Genomic DNA, 21,684 nt, shown 5'->3' on the forward strand with positions numbered 1-21,684 from the left:
TTATGTTTTGAAGTTAGTTTGCTATTACTACTTTTGAGGACAGTTTAGTGCAATTTAGCTTCTGTTTGATTGTCATTGAGAATTGTTGATTTGTTGTTGTTGTTGTGTGAAACAATTTGTTGTTTTGATGATTGAATGTTGAGACTGCTTCTATGGAAGACTTGTTCTGGCATACGTGATCTTGTGTCGTATTTTAGAGGCAGTTCCACTTGTCTTAAACCAACCGGTCAATGTAGTTTATGGTCATTTCCTAATGCCAGATTTTTTGAAGAACAGTAGTCTTATTGCAAATGGAGATATTCAATATAAGAAGTCTTATTGCATATGGCAGGTGTGGAGTCTGCTATAATGGACATTTAGAAAATAAGAAACTTTGGAAGTAGCCAGTGTGACTGTGTGGTTTAGATGTGTTTTTTTGTGTAGCATTGTCTTAAATGGTCTGTCAGTGGCAGCAGCTTTTGATTCGTGTGATTTTTTTGTTGATTTGTCAACATTTGATGCTGCTGTGAACAACTGATAACTCTTGTTTTCACCACTGTTGCATATTATGAGATTGCATTAGGTTGCATATAGTTTTGAATCATGTTCTGGATCATGGATAGGAGCCGTGTTTAATTAACCCACATCATAGAGCCATTTGTGTGTGTGTCCATTATGCATGTGTGTGTGTGTGTGTGTGTGTGTGTGTGTGTGTGTGTGTGTGTGTGTGTGTGTGTGTGTGCGCGCGTGTGCATGCATGCGTGCATGTGTGCGTGCGTGTGTGCATGTGTGCATGTGTGTGTGCATGTAGGATGGCATCACTTGCGCCATCTTTCACTTGTTTACCCGTGGAGAGTCCCTCGGGGTTGATTTCCTAGACAAAGAACGTCGATAAAGTCACGGAAGAGGATTCCCTGTTGGCAGTTTGCTTCATGAAATGTCAGGTCGCTCTGGCAATGTTGATTTACAAACTGTTGTCTGCCCTGAATGCTAGAGGTTTCAGATGCATTAGTGACTTGAAGAGACACAAATGCATTGCTGAAAGTGAAAAACGTATACATGAGCAAAAAGGAGCCATTGAATGCCAGACATGTCAGAAGTACTTTTGAAGCAAAGGAGGCTATGCAATACACAAACGCATCGATATTCATGCGAAAACTTTTCATAACTTTGTCTTTGTTCCCACTGATGGTGTAGCGTGACCGTTTAGACGGAAGCAATACAGGAGGAGGAGGAGGAGGGTGTGTCTGTGTGTGTGTGTGTGTGTGTGTGTGTGTCTGTGTGTGTGTGTGTGTGTGTGTGTGTGTGTGTGTGTCTGTGTGTGTGGGTGGGTGGGTGGGTGGGTGTGTGTGTGTGTGTGTGTGTGTGTGCACACGCGCACACGCATATATGTGTAGATCTGTTTACGTGGAGATGAATTTTTGTTGTACACATGCATTTCTTATCTACTTTTAGGTCACTTGCAGTTGCAGCGAACTTTGTCTGGTGTAACTACTCCCAGCTCTAAGTCCCCTATGACTCCACTAAGTAGTCCAGCAATTTCTAAACTGGCTGTTCCAACTGCTACTGCAGCACTGATGTTGCAAGGGTAAGATTGCTCTGATTTAAAGTTGCTGTCAGTATGTTTAACTATTTTATGAAGGTCTACATCAGGAATATTGCCATCTGGTGTTCAGTCAGCAAATTCCAGAGATACAGAAATAGAGCAAGCCTACTCTATTTTTCCTGTTGAAAATGAAGAGCTAGTGTATAGCAATTGGGAGGAGAAAGTTATTTTAGATGATCAGGTTTGAATCTGCTATATTTGTTACGCAATGCAATTTGTTTAGTATCAAACAACATCTGCATACTACTACTGTATTGCTGACAGTGTTTTTGCTGGAATTTTTGATTAGTAGCCACTTGGTTAAAGGAGTTCAAAAAATTGTCCAAGTGTCAAATGGCTAGCAATCCAAAAGACAACAACTATTTATTCACGTTTAACCTGGTTGGACAGACAGGCAGCATGTAGTACTAATCTGACACGTGTCATGCAAAACATGACTTTGGCAAGACGAAGTCTACAAACCAGACTTCAAGCATTTAGTGTCATCTTTCTTATCTTTTTATACCAAATATTTAAAAGCTTTGTTAAAATCAAAGTCTTGAAGTTTTGGCTCTTGTATGCTCAGCATCATCAAAGTTCGGTATCATTGAAGTCATCGTCGTCGTCATCTTCCTCATGGTTTCTACCATTGGTCTGCTTCCTTTTTACTTTGGCAGTTGTCTTCAGAACCATAACTGTCATCTTTACTGTGATTATGTCTAGTTCGATGCTTATGGAAGCCATACGTATGCAAAGAGTGCCCGCCATGTGCAGGACATAAACAGAGTATGCGTGATAGATTGACCTTTAGTCCTTGGAGCTCCAATGCGTTGTGCTAATTGCCATTCTTAGCATGCTGTAGCGACTGGTTGCAAGTTCTGATCTAGAGGAAGGCATACACGGTACACTGTAACAGCTAGCCAAATTGGCGAGGAGGCATTACCATTTTATCGTCAGTGACTTCTATTTGTAGCATTTGGCTATTTGGCGATTGTCCAACAGAAACACTGAATTATTACACTAAGCCATCTTATTTAACTGTTTAATCAAGGATGTAGGCAAATTGATGAAATTTAGCTAGACAAATGGGAATTTTGGGATTTCATAAGCACGGAACATTTTTGGTCCTAAGCAGTAAAGAAAATGAAGAAATGCTGTCATCAAAATTACACAGACAAATATTGTAAATTTTATGGCATTTTGTAAGGGCAATAGTGTTTGCATACACAAAAATAATCAAAGAACTTGTGTGAGATGATATAACTGACAATTGAATTGATATGTTGACTGTTGTAGTTGTAGTGGCTGTTGTAATTGAAGTTGTGAGCAGCTACCATTCTTTTAGACAAATTGTCAGATTGCATTGTTGGCCAATTCTGAGCTGCAGCTATGCTGAACAGTATTTAATGAACCATGTAACTGAGGTTAACTTAATTATTAATTAATGTACTTAAACATTACTACTAAAATAGAAAATTAAGTAAGTATTAAACTAAACAAGACTGATCCTTTGATTATGCATGACAGTACTAGGCATTAAGAAATAGAAGGTTCACGTTTCTATATGTTTGTAGGCTTCTAATTTTGTTCTAGTAAATGAGTCGTTTTAGTTTCAACAAAGTTGTAGAATATTCTTGTTGTGTCTAGCAGTGTATTGAGGGTGTGCTGTTTCCCAAGTGTTGGTAACTAACTGTGTAATATTGCAAAACATTGTTGGGGCGAGCCTCGGTGAGAACAGACACGAAACAAAATGATTTGTCAGAAGGTTTTGCATACAGCTATTATGCTTACACCAGCATTGTGACATCACAAACATCTTGTCTGTGATTGGCTCAAAATCAACATTATTTCTGCTCTAACAAACACACACATCTCAACACAGCACCGTACACATAGGAAGTAGGAAGGAAGGGTTATGTCCCAATAAAATTAATCTTTGAAGCTGGGAACATGAAGAATTAGACTTTAATATAGTTTTGATTGAACAGCATAATCGTGTAGTAAGCAGAGTATAAAAAATGCTGGTTAACCATTGTCAAAGGCTTTTCTGTGCATACTGTCAAAAAACTTAGGACTTGCTCATAACTATGTAAGAGTGGGATGAGGATAAACAGTAGTTTGGGCATAGGTGGTGGGGATCTGCTGGAAGCCAAACTACAATATTATGGCACAGACTGGAAGGAGTTACTAATGAAGCATCTCATTTCTTGTTTGTTTTTGCTTTTTTGCTATCTCTAAAGTTATTAGAAATGGTTTTAGGTTAGCATACTGACATATGTATGTGTATGGTGTATGTACAGTGCCATAAAGTGTCTTTAACATAACTGTTTTGTTGTATTGTATTGGTTAGAATATGACTTGTATTCCATCTCCTGTTGACTTGAAACTGGACCCAAATGATGAGAATCTTTTGATTGGCATTCCATATGACCCTGAACCACAAGACCAGTCTGCGAGTCAACAAATGCCAACCAAAAAGGTTATATTTGGAGGTTGTTAAGGTCATGTTGTTATCATGTTACTTTTGTTTAGGAACGTAAGTCAAAGATTTTGTTGGGAAAGGCAGGCATCATTAAAGTAGAGCAAAATGATGTATGTGTGAAATAAGTCAATAATGTTTGTGTTTGTTGGGTTAAGTTTCCTAAGAAATTTTGTATTCTTTCCAGTCTCCTGGTGGAATTGAGCGAGGCAAAGACCCATTTAATATTTCATGTGACGAATACTACATGCCAAGACATGGTGATTTCAGTGTGTATTGCTCGGAACACTTTGTAATTGTTACTGTGATTTCTTGCTTGAGACTCGTCATCAGCTGTTGTAAAAATTGGTTTGCACAAAAGTGCTATTCAGGTAATCTTAGTTTGTTGAATTGTGTGTAGTCTTTTCATTGTGCTTACTAATCTTACATTTGCAATGGTGTGTATTATGTGGTGTTAATTTCTGGATTGTTACTGCGACGATTGTCTGCTGTATTTCTTATACATATATAATAAACTGGGCGTATGATAATAGGTATTCTAATTAGTTACAGGTACATACCATAAGGAGTGATTCTGGATGAATGATTGCAAGTTTATGATTTTGAACTTTATGCTACTTAGCAAAAAACTGTGTAGAGTGGTAGTTGACCTATTTGGCAAGCAGTGCACAGCTTACCGTCTTAGCTATAACAGTAGAGTCACCAAAAACCTTAGCTTAGATGATGTTATTCTTTGAACCACAATATAGAATTGCTTTCTACACACAGCTATGAATCATTACGGCAATGGATTGTTTGTGTCGGTTGTAATGGTATGAATGGTGTAGGTGTTTGTTTACTAATTTTGGGACACAGTTTGAAAATTCTTAGCTTGTTGGTGTGCCTGATTTTATGCCGTTTGGGGAAAAACTGCTTTGCATATCACACATAGCATATCTGGTTGCTGGTTTAAGTTAAGTTTTTGTACTATACAATTCTCAAAGATTGATGAAATGCAGTTGTGCTAAGGGTTGTGTTTTTATAAGCAAGGAAAGTGTGGGGTGTTCAAGATACAATATGATTTAGGTTTAGCCTTGAGCAGTAGTTGTTATTGTTTATTTTATAGTGACAATTGATCTTCGATATTATTGGTAGGGTAGCCACTCTTTGTACTTTTATGTGTTTTACGTAACAATGGCACTTTTCAGCCCCTATGAAATACTAGGATGCTGTAGCTATGCATATTCACTAGTGCAATGGATTTGGAAATAACAAATCTGCTAAACTTTGTGACTAACGGCATTCGTTTGAGTTGATTTATGGGTGGATACTATATTATAGCATGTTATCACACCATTGTCATTGTGTAGTTTTTATTGAGTTATTAGATATATATAAACTGTGATTATGTATGTAGGTTTACAAGGCACAGTTTATGAAAAATAGGCGTGGTTGTTCTTAGCACAGGTAGCCTACTTGTTTTTTGTTAGGAAAAGTGTAGGAGCCCTGCATTGGTGGTGGGGTCTATGTAGAAACACAGTGCATTGCTAGTCTTGTCAATTTGCTATTGATTGGATTAGTCTTTTTCAAAGATGATGTTCATTTATTAGAGAATATGAAAATGGTGTGTCAAGTAGTCATTTTGAGTGTTCATGTGTTAATGAAAACGACAGGCATAATGAATTTTCATATTTTTACAAGCTGTTTTTGAAAACTTTCTGTACAAAGGAATTACAAGGAATAGATGCATTGGTTCATTTGCGGCACTGTTACCAACCAGAATATGTTTACAGGGAGAGTCAAGGAAGGCAGGTTTCAAGCCATCTGGATGACCACAGACAATATGCATACCATGACGTGAACGCCAAGAATAGTTTTTATGAATACCAAGAAATGTTAATAGTCTGACTGAGTAACATACTTACAATAGATTACCGTACTTTGTTTTTGAATGCTTTCAGATAAATGCTTCAAGCAGTTGTTTAGACTTTCAGATATAGTTCTGTTGACCACAGTACAGAAGCCGTAGTTAATATTCTTGTGTTAAAAGTTATGGTGATATTATTATTATGATAAAGTTTGTTATTAATTGTTAGTTATAATTGTATTAATGTGCTTTTGTCTAATTGTTGCTGTTGTCACCAATTATAAAAAAGCAGCTTGCTACTCAACAGATGTCTATATTCTTGGACATATTTAGACAAACATGTGATTCATTGGGTGTTGATCAGTTAATATTTAGTAACTGTTGGCTGTTCTGCTCAACAGAAAAGTATTCTCAAGAGTCTCGGTTTATTCAAGAGCTGGTGACATAGTCATAATGTATATGCTATTTAGTATTGGTCAAGGTAACAGCAACAGAGATACCAGATGTAGGCCTCAGTCATCTGATAGATGTCTGTGCAATGATTTGTTTTTTTTATATTTGTTAATATCTAGATATTGTTTCCAGCTCTTTAAGTGAAAATGGTAGAGCTATGCTTGTAGTGTTTACTATGAGTGTGTGGATGTATATTGTAGCACTCAATACCTGCTATGGAATTGTTCCGTGACTGGTTTCCTACACATTTAACAACTTACCAGCTGAGACACTTTCATCGTCTTCCAGTGAAAGCACATCGAGTATCTGGAAATATTTTACCTATATGCCCACTTTATCAAAATATTATTGACAAGGAAATTGTGAGTTTAATGTCTTGTTTTTCATTTTAGAAACAATGCAGGAAGGTTGCATTGCTTTTTGTTATAGGAGCGTGAGGCTGAGCGACAGGCGTCTGGTGGTGGAGATGTGTTTTTTATGAGAAAACCAGGTGATTTGAGTGCTGCAGATGGAGACCTAGTGTTGTGTGAGTATTGTGAGGAACATCCACCTCTGATCATGGCAACCGGAATGTCAACAAAACTAGTTAACTACTACAAACGAGTTGGCTCTGTTATAATTGTGCTTTATCAGTGATTTGTTTTGAAATGGTGGCTCTATTTGCAGAAACCCAAGAGCGACGCTGGAGCACCAAAACTTAGTTTTGGTGAGACCAGTTATATTCAGAAATCACCTTTTTTGGGAAATGTAGTGCCAGGAACTACACTACAGGTGCAGTGATTTAACGTATAGCACTCTACATATTGAAAAAAATGAATAACAATATCAAAACTTTAGGCTTTGGAAAACAACTTGTTTCGTGCTCCAATTTATAAACATGGAGTGCCACAGACTGATTTTGTAGTGATAAAGATGGGAGAAAGGTACGCATTGAAACAGTCTTTCAGTTAGCTTTAACAAATGGTGCAATGTGACATTGGTAGCTTCAATGATATAATATTTCAACCTAATGACTTGTAGATATATTTTTTAGCTTTTATCTTCGCGCTGCCAATGCTATGTTTGCTGTTGGCCAAGAATGTCCAAAATTTGAAGTTCCTGGTCCAGAATCAAAGAAGAAAGCAATACACATGAAAGATTTTTTACAGGTGATTGACATGAAGGAACTGCCAGTAGATAAATTATTGTATTACTGTTAGTTATTCATTTTGTTTAGGTCTTTATATATCGACTATTTCTTAAGAGCAATGATGATCCTCGACGCTTGAGAATGGAGGACATTAGGAAGGCATTTCCTCATCTTGGTGAGAGCAGCATTAGGAAGAGACTAAAAGGATGTGCTGACTTTAATCGAACTGGTAAGTAAGTCTGTTTCAGTTTCAGAGAGAGTAGCTCTCCTTCACTTGCAATTGATTACAGTTGTTTATTTACTACTTTGATCTGCTGAAGTATATGTTGCACTAAAAGATACTAAGAATGTTATTCATAGTGAGTACTGTAAATCAGTTTGGTATTATTTACAAGGAAGTTACGCCTGGAGAATGGTATTTGTTTAGTATGTATTATAGTGCAGTGTTGAAAATAACCTTAGGACATAGGACAATGTCCCACCAACTGTGTTGTTTGTCCAACTAAATACTGCACCAGTGTTGGGACATGATTGGACAAAACATTCATCGGTACGCATATATGATAGTGTAAACCTTGTCTCTTAGCAAGTGATGGCCTTTTCAATGGTGTAACTGTTAATTTCATGAACTTAGGTGCCTCCTAGCATGCTTTATTCAGAGAAAACCTCAGCTGCCTTTAACACCATTTCTCCTTTGAAAAAAGGTGGTTCTTCATGTGTATATACCACCATGGAGCAAAATACGACACAGTGACAATATAGGGCTCATGTGCCAGAAGTTTTTTATGCTTGTCATCAATGTCAGAGGTGTGTCTAACGTACTGTGCACGAACTACACAGTCGTCCCTATCTTGTTTCTACTTATTTTTTGTATACCATCTCTATATTTTCCCCATTTCAGATTCAGAGAATTATCTTCTTGTAGTCATTGTTTTTGAAAGATGTACATAAAAGAAACGAATTACATGTCAAGCAGAAGGTGTTTGTCTCCACTGCTCCGGCAGTTCCAGGAACCTACAATTTTTCTGTGCATTACAATAAATTTACTACCATGAAAGGTGCCTTTGGGTTTATTGGCAGTTTGTGGGACTCTAGGTTGTACCAAAGTGGTAATTTATGGAAAGATGAGGTTATACTGGGCCTTTGCTTATTTGAGGGTTGGCTTTTCTGCATTTTGTAATATGTTGTAGTGAATACAACTGTAATTACCCAGCACATGAAACGCTAGGTTACAGTAACGTTGGCCAGTCACGTGATGTACAACTGACCTGTAATTTGTGGTTTGTTGTGTTTGGTTTGAAGTAATAACTGTGATGTTTAGGTAGTGACTCAGGATGGTGGAGATTAAAAGATGGATTCAGGTTGCCATCGGAAGAGGAACTTCGTGCTATGGTGTCACCAGAACAATGTTGTGCTTTCTATTCAATGCAGAGTGCCAAGCAAAGATTAACTGTTATATATCATTCTGATTATATGGTTTAGACTAGACTTTGTTGATGATGTGATTGCTGTAGGATGCTGGTTATGGTGGAACATCTTTGTTTGCAGCTGATGATGACCAGGAAGAAGATTCACAGAAAATTGATGATGAAGTATCTGCAGGATATTGTTCATTTCTGTGCATGACTAAATTTCATAGAGTGTACTGATTATTTCAGGTTCGTACCGCACCTTGGAATACAACTCGTCACTTCATTGCTGCAGCCCAGGGCAAATGTCTTTTGGACATTACTGGGATTGCTGACCCAACAGGGTGTGGAGAAGGATTTTCTTACATTCGCATTCCCAACAAGCCAATTATTGGCAAGGTGGTGGGTGTATCTGCTCTAGACTTTAGTTTAGAGTCAAATTTTTGAATAGTTTGTAGTGTTACTACAATATTTTTAATTTATCAGATTTAAAGATAAGTATAACAATTAATTGAAGAATAATGTGATTTCTATCAGGCTTTCCTAATTTGTATTTGAGAGGGAATGTACTCAAACCTTAACTATAATACTGTCTAAAATAGCTTTTAGGGATGAACAAATTTGAAGTTACTGTGCAGACTTGTTAATCGAAGCAGCATTTCTGCTGCTAGACATGTCTTGAAACCAGCTGAAAATTGTAAAGATGTCAGGCTGAGGTCTATCCAGTAATATCTTGGCAGTCATTGCTAAATTGACTTGCTAGGAGGAACCAAGACTTGTGGTATTTGCTTGGGCTAGGGCACTGGTGTGAACAAGTGAGTCTGTATGAGCAATGACGCTTACCTTTAGGGTATAGCTGATGTTTATGGATCAGTTGATTTTAGCCAGCATTGCTGTTTTGGACAGAGGGATACAGGGATATTACGGGGATACAGGGATATTGGGTGATTTAGAGGAAATAAAGGGAAATGGAACACTTGACATTTTCTATTAGGTCAAGGTTTTGCTACAGGTGTAAATTTTTGCTCCTGATTGAATTTATTAAGATATATCCATGACAGCAGTAATGAAAAGTCCAACAGAAGAATAAAACTACTGATGTCCTAAATGCAGTAATGAAGGATATTTAGCATATTAACATTTGGAACGAGGAGTCTGATAAGATGGGAAATTACTTATCAACTCATGCTTAATACGTGTTGAAAATACTTTGTTTCTATGCCACTGGCAACCATTATTGGTTGCTAGTTTGTTGTTGCTTGGAAACACAAGTATATTGTTTTGAATTTTAACAAAGTTTTTCAGACAGACATTCTGTAGATGGTTTCAGTGTTATGATTGGTCATTATTAGTTGTAAAGCTGGATTGCTAATGTTTGATTTATGTGCAATCTCTTGGTAAATGTTTGCTTAATTTAGTGAGATTACGAGGGTATTACCAAACTTAGATGGCTTTTATTTATTGTGTATTAAAGTATTTTGTATGTTGACTTGTTAACAGTTACTGCAACTAATTAAATGCATACACATGTTTTACAGGATGATGTTCGTGAGAAGAAGAAGAACAAGACAGTAACTGGTACAGATGCTGATCTTCGAAAATTGCTGCTGAAAGATGCTCAGCAAGTTCTGAGAAATTTTGGAGTAGCAGAGGAAGAGGTACAATTATTAGACATAGTTGGGAGTTGTCATCAACAGTGCTTTGTTGTGTAGATTAAGAAGCTGTCTCGGTGGGAAGTAGTAGATGTGGTGAGAGCAATGTCAACAGAAGCAGCAAAGCAAGGAGAAGGAGGTAGGGGCAGGTGAACATTTTCAAAGTTTTGTTTCGACTACAAGTGAAAGTTGTAGACGTTGAAATTTACTTTGGTTACTGATATTGACAATTTCAAAAAGGAAATTTGACTGTTAATAATTAAACATGCACCTACAAGCTTATAACTGTTAATGAGCATAGTAAGTAAATAACATGTAACATGTGTGCACTACAGTTCTTATAGTAGTAAATTGATCTATACACATAAAATGGTGCGTAAGGCACTCGACTGACAAACTTGACTAATTTCAGTAAAGTGTTTAAAGTTGTTTGCATCTTCTTATTTGTTTTGTGTGAAAAAAAGGTACTTTCGCCATGCTAATACTGCTGTTTGTTTGGCAGTAATATAGATATTTATTTGAATATGATTTTGGTTGCAGAGACAAGTCGGTTTGCGCGTGGGAATCGCTTTTCCATTGCTGAACATCAAGAGAGATACAAGGATGAGTGTCAAAGAATATTTGAGCTTCAAAACAAGTGCAAATTATCTTGTATCAATCAGATGAATTTTCTTGATTTTAGTTTTGGTGATCATGTTTTAGGTTATTGGCATCTGATGCAGCTTTATCAACTGACGAAGGAAGCAGCAGCGATGACGATGATGATGAGTTTGATCAAATGGAGAAAAGTCTTGAAAATCTCATTTCAAGTGAAAAGACAGCAAAGCAGGTAGACACTTGATTTGCGTGCAAACTGGATGGTATATAATATTATAGAGTTTGCTCAGAGGGGAAAAGGGGTGCAGTGCCCCTTTAATAATTTGTATTTTTGTTTCGTATCGAGATGGTACAGTACCCGAAGGCATACACACTAATGACAAATTACATAGTCACAACAGAACGTACACACAAGAAAAAGAAGAAGAAAAAATACTAACAATAATTACAATTAGTCATTGGTTCAACCAACTCTTGTACTCTCTGTATGACTTGGACATGATGTTTCTCCTGCCTGGTGTAACAATACGCTTCCAAATATGGTTTTGCTCTTGGGCTTCTCATTGAATGAGACACTTTGAGACAATATCGTTATCAGAATGGCACACTCTCCAAGAGAACAATAGTTGCTGTCTAATAGACAGGTCTTCTGCTTCTTTGAAAGTTGGGCCATAGATATCTGTCAGAGAACTTTGGCTAGGAATTTCTAGACCTTGTCTGCACCCTCTTCATGCTTGTTGAATTCTGCCACATGCTTTCCAAGATGATAGATTCCATGTTTTACTTCCATAACTGATACCGTTTAGCTGGCTATGTTTCCACTTACAGTTTATTCGTTCACGTAATTGTCTTGTCGAAACAGTATGGACGTACATATGTACCAAGCCAAATGCTTGCACGACGTCCTCTAACGTGCACGTGAAACGTCATTTCCTCTGGTTATTCAGGTTTTTGTGTATCATGGCAAAATGTATCACTGATATTTATAGGTTTTATATTAGGATTTTAGTTTTTTTCATGTGACTTTGACTTAGAAACACCTCTAGCTCATTGGTCATTGATCAGAAATAGAAAGATATATTCATGATTGCTTGTAGACTAGAGTTGGTACATGTGGTTTCTTGAATTCAATGAGCTAATTGATAATTGATTGGTAAGTGATGCATCCTTTTAGGTTGATTTCTGGGGAACCCTTATATTATGTCACAATTTATAGCATGTTGTTATAGGTTAAGGTATTAAGGAATGAAGGTGTTAGCCATGTATAATAATGAACGTGGATGTAGCAGTGTTGAGTAGACTAGGAAAGGTTGGAAGATGTTTGTACGGAATAGTTTCTTATGGGTAGCTTTTTCTAACATGGGCATTTGATTGTTTTAATGTAGTATACAGAACATGCGAGATTACCCTGACTACAGGGGACATAGTATACATGAAGGGGACATACAGTATTAGTATACACAATTTGACAAATGTCTACAATTTGCTTAGGAATGACAGCTCACTGTTTACCTGGGGTTATAACAGCTGTGTGCTCACCATAAAATGGCATGCTCTAGAGTGTGAAGTAATGTGGTGCATTCAGAATGCTTTCTGCTGATGACTATGGCCGTGTTTCCACTAGCTGCTCCGTAAACTAGTTTAGCTTAAACGTGTTTAAAAACTAAACCAGTTCAAGAAAACGACTGTTTCCACTAGTAACTTGCACATTCGGGATGTGCAAAACAAATTGTCTAGGAACGTCTTATTTTGAAGTATTGGACTGCTCTGTCGCCGAGTCAGAGCAACTGTTGATTTCACTGATTCAGCATCTGCTAGTAGGAATTTGCATGATGATGACCAAGGACACCATCTTTGCTTTCTCTTCGTAGCTGCTGATTTCTTTCCCTTAGTTAACAACTCTTACATTTTTTAATTAAGGCAATTGTATCTCAGCAAAGTAGGCAATATCATTAAAACGGCGTTGTCAGAAGCCATCTAACAAGCACGCTACTGTCACGTGACAGTTAAACGTAAACCACTTTACTAAACCTCCTTTGAAGTAGGTTTAAGAAAGCGGTTTAGGTTTAAAATATAACTGGTTTAGTGCAGGTGGAAACAGCTCATTTCTTAAACCAGTTTAGCTTAAACCCCTCGTTAAACCGGTTTAGGTGCTAGTGGAAACGCCCCCTATGGCAGACTGCTGCATGATTTAGTAGTGTAACCTTCTTGCTACAAATTATAATTGAAATGAGGGAATAGTGTTAAGAGCTGTTTATAATGTCAATTTTTTTTCAGAAATTAAATTTTACAAAGTAAGGGACAGCTATCCACCTTATTAGTTTGTAATAGAAAAAAGGATTGAAGACACAACAGTGTACATGCAAATACTCAGTCCATGGCGAGTAGTCGTCAGCATTGTATATTATCATAGCGTATTGGGCTAATTTAAAACATGTTTTGTATCATTTGAATCTTGTCTACCTGATATGTTGTAAATTGTTCTCAGAGCTTCAGCCGCCGGGCGAGTAAAACAGCATAGTGACACACACGCACGCGTGCACACACACACACACACACACATGCATTCATTCATTCATTCATTGTCTGCTACTTGCGTACGAGTTGACGACTTCTCTACTGATTAGAGTTCAACCATTGCTTGTGTGCTTGTTCATGTGCATAGAGACCAATACGAGAATGACAATCGTAATGACAGATGACACATTCATATTAACTTGTAATTACTCCTTGAGCCATTTGTTGATTTGCGGATGTATATGTCGTAATTTTTCTAATTTTTCATTCTCTCATACTCAAACTTCTTTAGAGCAGATGACACTTTCTTCCTCCAAACTAACGATTGGATGCCAGTGACTCCCAATTGTCCTGATTTGATGCCCACATTCTGCAGATGATGACGCTGCATGTCTTTATATCTAAGTTTTTGGCTACCAGTTCTTCTCTTGACGTTTAACAACTTTCCATAGAACACTTGCTTTGGTAGCCTTCTGTCATTTACTGAGACGTTATGTAGAGAAAGTTTGCACACGAAGAGATTTCAATCAAGTCTATACTGCTCAAGGTCTGTCTCAACAAAAACGCTGGTGATTATGAAAATCTTATGACAAACTGACATGGAATCCTTGAGGTGGTAGAATGACAATTTTGGTGACTAATTAAACCTGCCTTGTTAAATGCCTGAAATGAGCAGCCAGGGCAGTTACAGTGCAGAAGACTCACAGTTTTTACGAGTCGTTCACACCGTTGTTTTCTGTCATCTCTGAGGCTCTTCTCTTTGTCTTCAACTTCCTTGTTGAAATGCTCTGCACTATGTTTGATGATGGGAGTGTCAAGATTTGTGCTCCTCAGCTTTCTCCCTCCAGGATTCTAGCAAGTTACACTGTTTGAGGTCATCAGATACAACATCATTCCAGCAATGCTTCTGTCAACCAACGTTGTGCTTGCAACCAACAGGAGCAGACACAAGAAGCTGCTTGGGTCAGCGATCATTGGACATCCTTGAGATATGTCCAAGAAAACGGAGACGACGTTTTAAGAGAATTGATGAGATCCTTTGCTGTTTGGCTATCTTGCATATCGTAGTGTGATGCTTCTGCTCTCTGACTGATATCCCCAATATAATTTGAAGGCAACGAATCAAAAAAGAACTTAATACGACGAACATGAGGCTCAAGAAGGACGGTTTACTCGAGACCATGCAGCAAGGTTGGAAGGATCATACTGTTTAAAGACGAACCTTGATGCTGGTCTTGATCTTACATTAATACTACAAGATCTGAGAAAGTGACTGGAAGGCATGTGAGGCTTTACAGATTCTGGAATTAATCTCTTTGTTCAATCCACAATCATTTTGAACAATGCTGCCCAAGTAATGGAAATGAGAGACCACTTCAATAGGCTCGTCTACTGACACAAGGTGGATGGGTACAGGAGTTTGAATGTGTGAGCACTCAAATGGTAGAACTGCTAAGGCTTTTTATCTTTTTGCAACTAATAGCAAGACCCAGTTTCTTACAGCAGTTTGATAGAGCGTCCAGCATTGTGGTTAGGTCAAGTCAATTGTTATAAAGAGCCATATCGTTGGCATACTCCAGATCAGACAACGAAGATTCTAACCTCAAGGTGTTCCAGTTCCTAACAAGATCAGCATCATGAAGGTAGGCTACTTTGATGCCCATTCCTCATGATCTGTGCTCATTCAGAGCCATGTGAATGGTAATGTCAAAGTAGAGATTGAATAAGGCAGGTGCCAACACACAGCCTTGCCGGACACCGTTGGTGACAGGGAACTTGTCGAGTACTTTCCCATAAGCCTTGACTGCAGCGCTGGAATTCTCGTGTAGCCACGAATAATGTCCAGCAACTTGGGAGGCGATTGATATAAATAATGAAGGATGTGTCAAAGAGCATCGTGGTTGACCAAATCATATGCCTTTTTTAAATCAATAAAACATGCATAGATGGGATAGTAATATTCTTGTGCTCTCTCCATCAATAACCGAAGAGAAACAAGTTGGTTGGCACAGCCTCTACCGTGATGAAAAAACCACACTGGCTTTCACAGAGAAGTTGTTCTGCTCTGGGCTTGAGCCAATTTAGGATAGCTTTGGCAAACACTTTACCAGGTATGCTTAAAAGGGCAATACCACAGTAGTTGTCGCAGATGGTACAGCTTCCTTTCTTGTGTAGGGGCACAAGAATTTGACTTTGTCAGTCTGCTGGAACTAATTCAGTCGCCCAAATGACATCAAAGATAGATTTTAGCCAATGAGCAGTCACATCCTTACCCAAACTGAGCATCTCTAAAGAGATTCTATCTATACCTGGTGCTTATCCCGATCTTAACTGGGAGATGGCAGGTTTGATCTCCTCTTTAGAAAGGGGAATAGACAACTCGACGTTTGTCGGAGATGAGGTGGTCAAGGAAGACACAATGGGAATATCATCAACGCAGACAGCATTAATGTTAATCGGGCAATTCACCACCCCCTTGAAATGTTTGACCTAACGATTCCACTTTTCCTTATCGTTCTGTAAACTCATACCACCTTCAGCAACTAGATTGGTTAAAGCTGGTTTAGAATACTTCTTCTCTAGAAGGCATAAATTCTCAATCAAAGGGCCTCACGTCCTTGCTGTTCAGCTATATTAGCTTGGTATTCGGCATCTTCTGGCCATTGACTCCACCTAATGTTTTGAGTTTTCTCAACTGAAACCCTAATAATCTTTTCGAGATGATTGTACTCAGACATTAGGCAATGAATGATTCATAATGGTGCATTCTTCAGATGGACCCAGGCTTCTTTTTTCTTCTCAGACAAGTTGTGCAACTTGTCAGTGATCTAGTCTGGATGGTTTGATCTAGGAGAGAGGGAGGTAGAAATTCACAAACTTTATGGATAGAAGATTTAAAGGTGTCCCACACAGTGTGTGCAGAAGAGGTATGATTGAATTCACCAAATGCTTCGGCTAAGGCAGACCGATAGCCAGCTCTGCAAGTTGATGTGATGTTAGTGGTCTAGTAGTGTGTGTTACTTGTTTGCCTTTGCTTGACCTCGATTTTAAAGCGCAAGGAAGACATGATGAGTTTATGATCAGACTCATGAAGAGTTGATCGATTCTCACGAGTGTCCAGTACACTTGTACAGAAATGCTTGTTGACGAGAACAGAGTCAGTCATGTGACCAGACTTGGATCTGTAACCATTTCTGAACCAGGTGACTTGGTGGGGTAATTTATGCCGAAACCATGTGTTGGAAATTATTAGGTGATTGCTAGCACAAAGTCAGCAGTTGTACACCATTTCATTACACTCTCCAATGCCATGAGGACTGATTACTGATTCCAAGAGGAATGATTAGAGCCCACATGAGCATTAAAGTCATCCAATGTGACCAGCAGGTCAGAAGGAGGAACAGAAGACATAGTATCTTGTAATTGATTGTAGAAAGCTTCAGAAGCACTGATAACTTTAGAGGTGGCGTTGGAAGGATTGGTTGGAGCACAGACAGAGACAACAGTCATAAAGAGTAGATGGCACTTGAGACGAATACGAAGAATACGTTCTGTCACTGGTTTGAGACCATTCCTAGTTGCATCCCAGGTAGCCCTAGCTAGAGAGCTGAGAAGAATGGCAACACCATGAAGATGAGAAGAGGGAGTGCCAGAGTAAAGAATGGTAGTGCCACAATGGTAGCAAGTCCATTATCAGGCTAACAAGACTGATAAAGCTAAAAGATCGATTTTCTGTAGCTTTATGATATTAATAAGAGAGTGTAGCTTATCACTTTGATCACTCAAGGATTCTACAGAACAAACGTTCCAACAACCTATTCTCGTCTTAGACTTGGCGTGGACAAATCCACGCGACTGAGAAGAAAATGAGAACTCTTTGTGAGATGTAGACATAACCTTCTTGGTTTGAAATCTGAGTTTTCTGAACACTCACATGGGATGTGAATGGCGCATGTTGGGCGCTACTACAACTGCACCACGTCGTACTATTTGCAAGGCTATAGCCCAGGAACCGAGGATCATCACGAGGAGGTTGGACACACACACACACACACACACACACACACACACACACACACACACACACACACACACACACACACACACCACATACTATAACCTTCACTGTGTCATGAATGCCAAGCATTACATGATGCAGTTGTGTTTGTTGTTAAGGCAACCTTGTCCAGAGGTTTGCATTAGTTGGAGAGCTACTATCTATTAGTAAAATGCTACTTGTTCACATGTCAGTTACTAAGTTGTTTCTGTATGTTCATCATTATTAAAATCCATCAGAGGTATGAGGCACAATGTAAACTTGCATCTTTTACTGTTGTTAAGAGCACCCTGCAGTTCTACAAATATTTCTATTGTGTTTGTCACTTTCTAATGTCAACATTTTGCTTTTGAGTACGTTGTTATGGCTCTAAGAATGAATGTATTGTTTTTTTGTAGTTAAGTCACGAACAAGAAGAAGCGGAGAGAGAAGAATTAAAGAAAATGTTGGCTGATGACAGCATGGTATGGAAGAAGGTTTACTACTTATTGTTTATGCAATAATAATATTGAAATCCTGATTTTAGCCAAAGTCGAAGTCTACTCTTGATGGTGTGTTGAAACAGTTTGGGTTGAGTAGTTATAATGTTTGATTGTATTTTACAGCCAATGGGAAAATTGATGATGATGATGTCAATTCTGTGACAAGCTTTGGCTCAGCTTGTGTAAGTGCCTATTCGCATTGTACAATATATTTATGTTTTGTTTACTTCACTATAAGATAGCATAATCTTATAATTATAGTAACTTTGTTTTCAGTCTTTTATTCACGTTAGGTTAGTGACGTTACCATGATATCACATGGTCTCACACGTGCCAGAAACATATGCTTCCTAGTCACTAACACAAGAAAGCATATGTTTTTGCCATGTGTGTTAGCATGGATATAATAATCAAGCAGGAAGAAGGCTTGGGAACAAGTCTATGGCAATAGTATACTGATTTATTTTCTGAAGGTTGTGGAAGTTTGATCTGTTAACTATTTTTGTTGATGGTTGAATGGATTAAGCTCGTAAGCATATCCTCACATTTATGTTAATTAAACTGAAGTGGGAAGGGTTGATAACCAAACCTATGTGTAAAATCTTCTGGTTTTGGTAGGACAGCATGCCTGAACAAGTAGTAAAAACGTGTGCTATTTTTGATTAAGTGTTGCAGACTGAATTAGCATTTATTGTTCTCAACCAATGTTCAGGGGTGGCCAAGTTAGGATAATTGCTGTTGCCTTGGTGTAGCACCAGGAATGCATCCTGGTGCCCAATGAAAATGACACACCCACATGAACACACTCGTGCAAGACTGGTTTGAGGCTACATACATACCTACATAGTACATACACACGTACATACATACAGTTTTTGTTACAAGAGCCCCTAAGGCCCAGGTTAGATACTGCAGTCACTAAGCACTTGCTACGATACTTTACAATGTAACGCTAGTCACTATGTTACTATATGTCACTATGTACTTTGTATGTTAGTTCCTTGCCCAAGGGAACTTATGTAGATGGCCTTCTCGGACTTGAACTTTGACCCAAAAGTTCCGGATGCTGCCAATCTCCAACTGCACACTCTAACCAATCGAGCCACATACATACATACATTTTTTGTTTGTACATACGTACATACAAGAGCCTCTAAGGCCCAGGTTCGATCAATGACTAAACTTGCTATACTCTAAACTTTCAACAGTCACTCTATCATGTCACTAGGTACATCATACTTGCTGTACTTCGTACTTCGTACTTCGTACTTCGTACTTGCTGGACAGAACTGACACTCCAGAGAGAGAGAGAGGCAATTGTATGTTAGTTCCGCAGTCAAAGTCTGACCCAAAGGTCCCGGATGTTGCCAATCTCCAACTGCACACTCTAACCAATTGAGCCACATACATACATACATACATACATACATACATTTTTTGTCTGTTTTATTAAAGAGTCGTAAGACTCAGTATAAATTGTTTACATTGCAATCATACGTAAGGCTAGATACCATTGTCAAATTACATAGTTACAACTCCGTCTTTTTGCAAACAGTCTCCAATAGCTTTATCCATTATTAAAAATTATTAATAGGGTTTCTTTAAACTCAATGGATTTGATGTGCATCTTCGATATGCGCTGTCTGTTCCGTTACAAATGTAGACCCAGGCGATTAAAAGAAAAACGTGTAGTTTTTCTCAGGGCGCTTTGTGTGCCCCTTTCAACGTTTGCTCTTCTGCTGATGACCGGTGATGTAGATTGTGTTCTAGATCTGGATGGTGATTCTGTTTTTCTGTCAGGTGATTGCAATGTTTTATGATTTTGTTGGAGCGTCATGTTCAGTCTTCCTTCCGTTTCCTCTTCTTTCTTGTCTAATACTTTAATCTCAGACCAGCCTTTAGACTGTTGCTTGTGATCTGCTGTGCTTTCTGTTGGATTGGATTGTGCACACTTTTGTTTCAGGTAACGTGTTTGTTACTGATGTGTCTCTTACTCTTTGGTTGTCTGTTTCTGGTTGTGATTGATTGGTGGTTTCCATTGTTAAACCTGTCATCTCTTGTAGAGGTTCCACATTGTCTTTGTACTTTCAGGATTCTGTTTTGATTGTTCCATTTCTGTTGCTGTTTGACTTCCCTGTTCTTTTACATTCTCTTCTTTGTTTTCTTGCTGCATTTCTACATCGTGGTTTTTGTCAAGATCATGGTCATGATTCTCATTACGCTGGTCTTCAGGATTCTTATCATGTTTTGTTGACAGTCTTTTATCATATCATACGAGTGGTGCTTTCACATCTGTAACATGTTGGAGGTTGTCCAGCAAATTGTATCTTCCATAAATTATGCGCTCAGAAAAATTTCCTCTTGGATTTTGTACTTTGTATACTCTCACTCCCGTTTCCACATGTCGTGCAAAGGAATATGGACACCTTGTAATTTTTCCAACTTGATGGTTTTCTGCTATTCTTTAGATAATGACACTATTTGCCATTTCAAAGGGCATTTGGACTGAGACAAAAGCTGGTGGATCTTGTAGTGGCATTATTTCCAGAACATTATTCACTAGCTATCAGACCTGTCAGTACCAACTCTTTGACTTCTTCATTCAGCAAGGTAATCTGCCCCGATTCAGCAAGGTAATCTGCCCCGATTCAGTTATTGTCGGACACACGCATGATACACTCTTTGGGCAGTTGCTTAAATAAAGCCTTCACTATGTCTTCTGCAACCAATCTGACTGACAAAGGCCTCTGCAACTTGGCTGCCATTCTTTCTTCTTCTTGATTGTTGTTAGTCTTCCGATCAATTAGGCTCGCAATCTACGTAGCCTGTAGGTTAATATACCTTTCTGTCGCCAAAGTTCTTCAAAATAACTTGGAATTTGCTCTGCATGAGGAAGGTTGGCGGAATTACCAAAACCTCGTGACATCCTCCGAGCCTCGCAATACATACATTTTTTTTGTACATACGTACCTACAAGAGCCCTTAAGGCCCAGGTTCGATACTGCAAGTACAATCTAAATTCAGTTACTAATGTCATCATGTTCTTTCCCCATCTTTGCCGCCTGGGAGTGCTGCTGCTGCCGCCGCCGCCGCTGCTGCCGCCGCTGCTGCCGCCGCTGCTGCTGCTGCTGCCACTGCTGCTGCCGCCGCCACTGCTGCTGCTGCTGCCGCCCCCACTGCCGCTGCTGCTGCCCCAACAGTCACTCCATCATGTCACCAGGTATGTCCCACTCACTGCACTTCACACTTCATACTTCACATTTCACGCTTGCTAGACAGAACTGACACTCCGGAGAGTGAGGCAATTGTATGTTAGTTCCTTGCCCAAGGGAATTTATGTATTTGGTGCTCCCGCACTCGAACTCTGACCCGAAGGCCCCGGATGTTGCCAATCTCCAACTGCACACTCTAACCAATTGAGCCACATACATACATACATACATACATACATACATACATACATACATACATACATACGGACGTACGGACGTATGTACAT

The 21,684-nt window shown here is 38.7% G+C and overlaps 1 protein-coding gene across 2 annotated transcripts in view; it reads left to right on the forward strand.

The window, feature by feature from the left end:
* The window catches only part of LOC134192339 (transcription initiation factor TFIID subunit 1-like), a 42,269-nt gene that overhangs the window by 6,131 nt on the left and 14,454 nt on the right, over positions 1–21,684 (forward strand). Inside the window, exons 6-27 of one of the 2 annotated variants that reach the window (XM_062661068.1) lie at positions 1,435–1,567; positions 1,622–1,766; positions 3,915–4,043; positions 4,097–4,156; positions 4,231–4,303; positions 4,365–4,414; positions 6,543–6,704; positions 6,772–6,945; positions 7,009–7,113; positions 7,180–7,265; positions 7,376–7,490; positions 7,559–7,700; positions 8,793–8,923; positions 8,986–9,063; positions 9,130–9,282; positions 10,419–10,538; positions 10,593–10,671; positions 11,073–11,169; positions 11,235–11,361; positions 18,102–18,167; positions 18,230–18,254; positions 18,309–18,367. In XM_062661068.1, the coding sequence (XP_062517052.1) occupies positions 1,435–1,567; positions 1,622–1,766; positions 3,915–4,043; positions 4,097–4,156; positions 4,231–4,303; positions 4,365–4,414; positions 6,543–6,704; positions 6,772–6,945; positions 7,009–7,113; positions 7,180–7,265; positions 7,376–7,490; positions 7,559–7,700; positions 8,793–8,923; positions 8,986–9,063; positions 9,130–9,282; positions 10,419–10,538; positions 10,593–10,671; positions 11,073–11,169; positions 11,235–11,361; positions 18,102–18,167; positions 18,230–18,254; positions 18,309–18,367 (2,309 nt within the window). The remainder of the gene's footprint in view (positions 1–1,434; positions 1,568–1,621; positions 1,767–3,914; positions 4,044–4,096; positions 4,157–4,230; positions 4,304–4,364; positions 4,415–6,542; positions 6,705–6,771; positions 6,946–7,008; positions 7,114–7,179; positions 7,266–7,375; positions 7,491–7,558; positions 7,701–8,792; positions 8,924–8,985; positions 9,064–9,129; positions 9,283–10,418; positions 10,539–10,592; positions 10,672–11,072; positions 11,170–11,234; positions 11,362–18,101; positions 18,168–18,229; positions 18,255–18,308; positions 18,368–21,684) is intronic. The other variant, XM_062661069.1, reaches the window with a different exon arrangement.

Source organism: Corticium candelabrum, chromosome 16, assembly GCF_963422355.1.
Source record: "Corticium candelabrum chromosome 16, ooCorCand1.1, whole genome shotgun sequence".
Lineage (NCBI taxonomy): Eukaryota > Metazoa > Porifera > Homoscleromorpha > Homosclerophorida > Plakinidae > Corticium > Corticium candelabrum.